Source organism: Rhagoletis zephyria, unplaced genomic scaffold, assembly GCF_001687245.7.
Source record: "Rhagoletis zephyria isolate East Lansing unplaced genomic scaffold, Rhagoletis_zephyria_1.1 Rzeph_scaffold_06262, whole genome shotgun sequence".
NCBI lineage: Eukaryota > Metazoa > Arthropoda > Insecta > Diptera > Tephritidae > Rhagoletis > Rhagoletis zephyria.
The window spans coordinates 33,153-37,092 of record NW_016163345.1 but is presented as its reverse complement, the minus strand read 5'-3'; the positions used below and the strand labels follow the sequence as shown (position 1 = coordinate 37,092).

Here is a 3,940-nt window from a genome sequence, read left to right as displayed (position 1 = left end):
GATGCTGATAGAAATCTGGATCAATTCGTGATCAAATCTGTTTGTTTTGCAGCACCGACAAATGACTATATACACAAACAAATGTTTGGTTATGGTTAAAACAATTCAAGTTTTTGNAAACACGGCTGTTTGCCAAAAACATACGATTTCGAACTCGCGTAAATGTACATTTGCTAAATGCTATAGCATGAACGCTCTTCGAAGAGATATGATCGAAAGTGCTAAATGTTTCATTTTAAATGCAGCAAAAACGCTGTATTACATCGATGTTGAGTTTGCTAACTTTTCTTTATCCAAATAATGTAAAATAATAAATGAAATCTCGATCGGCGATCACTGAAACGCAGCTAGCCACTGTGTACTCGAAAAAGCAATGTTGCTACTTTTTGTCATTTTATCATGTACGGATTGTGGAAATTTTGGAAGATCACGGGGTTGCTTTTAGCATTTAGATTCTTACAGGTCTATTCTGCACGTGACCGAAGATTTTGTAACCGGAAAATTGTATTACCAAATNGTACTCGAAAAAGCAATGTTGCTACTTTTTGTCATTTTATCATGTACGGATTGTGGAAATTTTGGAAGATCACGGGGTTGCTTTTAGCATTTAGATTCTTACAGGTCTATTCTGCACGTGACCGAAGATTTTGTAACCGGAAAATTGTATTACCAAATAATGTTACCAGTTCTTGTCACCGTGATTCTAGGTACGTTGGTAATGCAGTTAAAATATTCAGCAATTAAGCTATGAAGAATTGTGCAAATCCTGGTATTGCATATTTTACGGGGCAATAATTTGTTACCAGCTTATGAGATGGTATCAAAATTTACGGCTTACAAGAGTACACAGAATGCGAAAAGGGTTTAAAAATTGACAGGAACTTTATTTACCGGTTACAAACTCTTTATTACCAGCGCAGAATAGACCTGTTAATGCAAAAATGGAGTTGCATTTAGGTGACGAATTTTGTATGAATATATGTACATTCAGAGTAGTATTTAGAGCTAAATGCGCTAAATGTGCTTTTACGCGTAAGCAAAAAAGCCCATAGGTCTAATTTCCCTATGTAGATTTACGTTCTTTGGTACAAGTCAAATGCTCNTTGCATTTAGGTGACGAATTTTGTATGAATATATGTACATTCAGAGTAGTATTTAGAGCTAAATGTGCTTTTACGCGTAAGTAAAAAAGCCCATAAGTCTAATTTCCCTATGTAGATTTACGTTCTTTGGTACAAGTCAAATGCTCAGTTTGCAAAACTGAACCTTTATATTCTTTGGTATGACTTTGTTGTNCGCTTACAAGAGTGCACAGAATGCGAAAAGGGTTTAAAAATTGACAGGAACTTTATTTACCGGTTACAAACTCTTTATTACCAGCGCAGAATAGACCTGTTAATGCAAAAATGGAGTTGCATTTAGGTGACGAATTTTGTATGAATATATGTACATTCAGAGTAGTATTTAGAGCTAAATGCGCTAAATGTGCTTTTACGCGTAAGCAAAAAAGCCCATAGGTCTAATTTCCCTATGTAGATTTACGTTCTTTGGTACAAGTCAAATGCTCAGTTTGCAAAACTGAACCTTTATATTCTTTGGTATGACTTTGTTGTAAAAATGATGGGAAATTTCACATATATTTTACCTTAAAGACTCCGCCAGATAGAAAATGCTTTCGACTGACAAGGCGCACGGAACATGGCGGGACGACACAATTAAAACGGCTCAATTTGATTGCGTTGTCTTCTATTCATCCCTGTGACGCAGAGAAAAATTTCCATCAGAAATGGACTTAAGAAANGGACGCCACAATTAAAACGTTGCCGCAAACAAAACGGCTCAATTTGATTGCGTTGTCTTCTAATCATCCCTGTGACGCAGAGAAAAATTTCCATCAGAAATGGACTTAAGAAATTGTATATGGAGCTCGATAGTTTTTTCACGACATATTTTCATTCAATCTCTTATGGCATGCTAGATTTTCTAGGAGTTGTTCAATTACTATCTCTACACAATGTAGACTTATTCTTTTTAAATGATCCGGTAACGTAGGGTCTGAATGCATTTGCCACAGCCAGAGACCATCGCATACAGACATTAGATCCAGTGAAGAATCCGGGAAACATTTCTATTTTAATAAAAAAGGCATTCAATCAAGCATAAATTTATATCTTAATTGAATCAAGGTTAAAAAGGACAAAAAAAAGTAGTTATTAAAGTTGCGATTGAGCTATTACAAATGTGTACATAAGTTATTTATGCGGGTACCTGAACCTTGCTTCGGTACCGCAGATTCAACATCGCATAAGTAAAAAATATATATTAATGCATATTATGAAAATCATTTCCTGAAACTAAAAAGCATTAATCTTGAGATATGCCTAGTTATTGCATTTAATCCCGATGAATTAAGCATTTTTGTATTGTCTGCGTGCTTGTGCCAGTTTTGCTGTGTTTGTTGAGCCTATGTATATAAAACGGAAGCAAACTGCCATAAAGTTTGAGTTATCATTTTGCGGATGAACTAGGACTATGGCGTTTGGAGCATCTGCGACATCAATTCAATCCATGACCGTTGGTAGCGGAAGTGCGTACGATGGAAAAATTGCAGGATTGTATGATTTGGAAGAAACTCTGGGTTCTGGGCACTTTGCTGTGGTAAAATTGGCTCGGCATGTATTCACTGGTGCTAAAGTTGCGGTTAAAGTAGTGGACAAGACAAAACTAGACGACATCTCTAAAGCCCACTTATTTCAAGAAGTGCGGTAAGAAAGTTTTCATTTGAGTACAAAGAATATACAAAAAAGGTTCATTTTTTGATAGGTGCATGAAGCTGGTGCAACATCCAAATGTAGTGCGGCTATATGAGGTCATTGACACACCAACAAAACTCTACTTGGTGTTGGAATTGGGTGATGGTGGTGATCTTTATGATTACATAATGAAACATGAAGGTGGTCTTAGCGAAGAATTTGCTCGAAAATATTTTAAACAAATATTGAGGGCTATAACCTATTGCCATCAATTGCATGTAGTTCACAGGTGAGAAATGGGTTTTAATACATATGTATGCGTATTCCTTAAAATACTTACCCAGCCTGCAAAGAAACGTAAATTTTGCGGACAGTGCAGTTTAGGCTGATGGCACACAATCAGTTTTGCCTTTCAATTTTCTCACACACATTGCTTGTCAAAAATCATAAAAATTGAAAGCCATTACGTAGGCTGCATTCAATTTGAGAAGCAATTTCATTATCAACATGTCGTCTTCAAGAAAACAATGTAACTAACTAGCTTCTGGAGACCATTTTCCATTTTAATTCCATTGTAGATTAACATTTTACCATGCATAAGCTTGATATTTTTTTATTTTCACAAAATTTGCACGCCAATGCTGAAAAGCTGATCAAAATTGAAAGCAAAATTGAAACTCAATTGAAAGGGAAAAATTGAAAGCAAGTCACCCATTCAAGCAATAAATAGTTGCGTTTTTTTACTCATTTCCAGTAAAATCCAGTAAAAGTTAATACGAATTTTCATGTTTTGGCGTTTTCGTACGCAAAAACTTGCAAAGTAGGGGAAATTGAGAGAGCGAAAAATGACAGTTGAAGTTGCAAGTTTTTACTGGATTTTACTGGATAAATTTTTACTTGTGAGAATTTGCCAGTACGAAAAACAGCTGAACGCATGTTGCTGGATGAAATTTAAACTAATAAGGAAACTGTTTGTGGGTTTTTATTGTTGAATTTCACAAAATAAACCTATTTAAATACAAAATATATTGTTTTATTAGGAATTTGCTGCGAATAAACAACCAATTTATCAGCTGTTCATGAAACTTGCAAATTATTACGGGAAAAGCGTTCGCGTACTTTATTGCAAATTTTTTCTATGAGAGCGAATTCTTAGAAATAAAGTTACTGGAGAGTTGCTGGCAAGT

The 3,940-nt window shown here is 35.2% G+C and overlaps 1 protein-coding gene across 3 annotated transcripts in view; it reads left to right on the top strand.

The window, feature by feature from the left end:
* Nucleotides 1-1,905: 1,905 nt before the first annotated feature.
* Nucleotides 1,906-3,940, top strand: part of Snrk (SNF related kinase) — an 8,351-nt gene continuing 6,316 nt past the window's right edge. Inside the window, exons 1-2 of one of the 3 annotated variants that reach the window (XM_017628839.1) lie at nt 1,906-2,765; nt 2,824-3,042. In XM_017628839.1, coding sequence (XP_017484328.1) covers nt 2,533-2,765; nt 2,824-3,042 — 452 coding nt within the window. In that variant the 5' untranslated portion in view covers nt 1,906-2,532. The remainder of the gene's footprint in view (nt 2,766-2,823; nt 3,043-3,940) is intronic. The other 2 variants (XM_017628840.1, XM_017628841.1) reach the window with 2 other exon arrangements.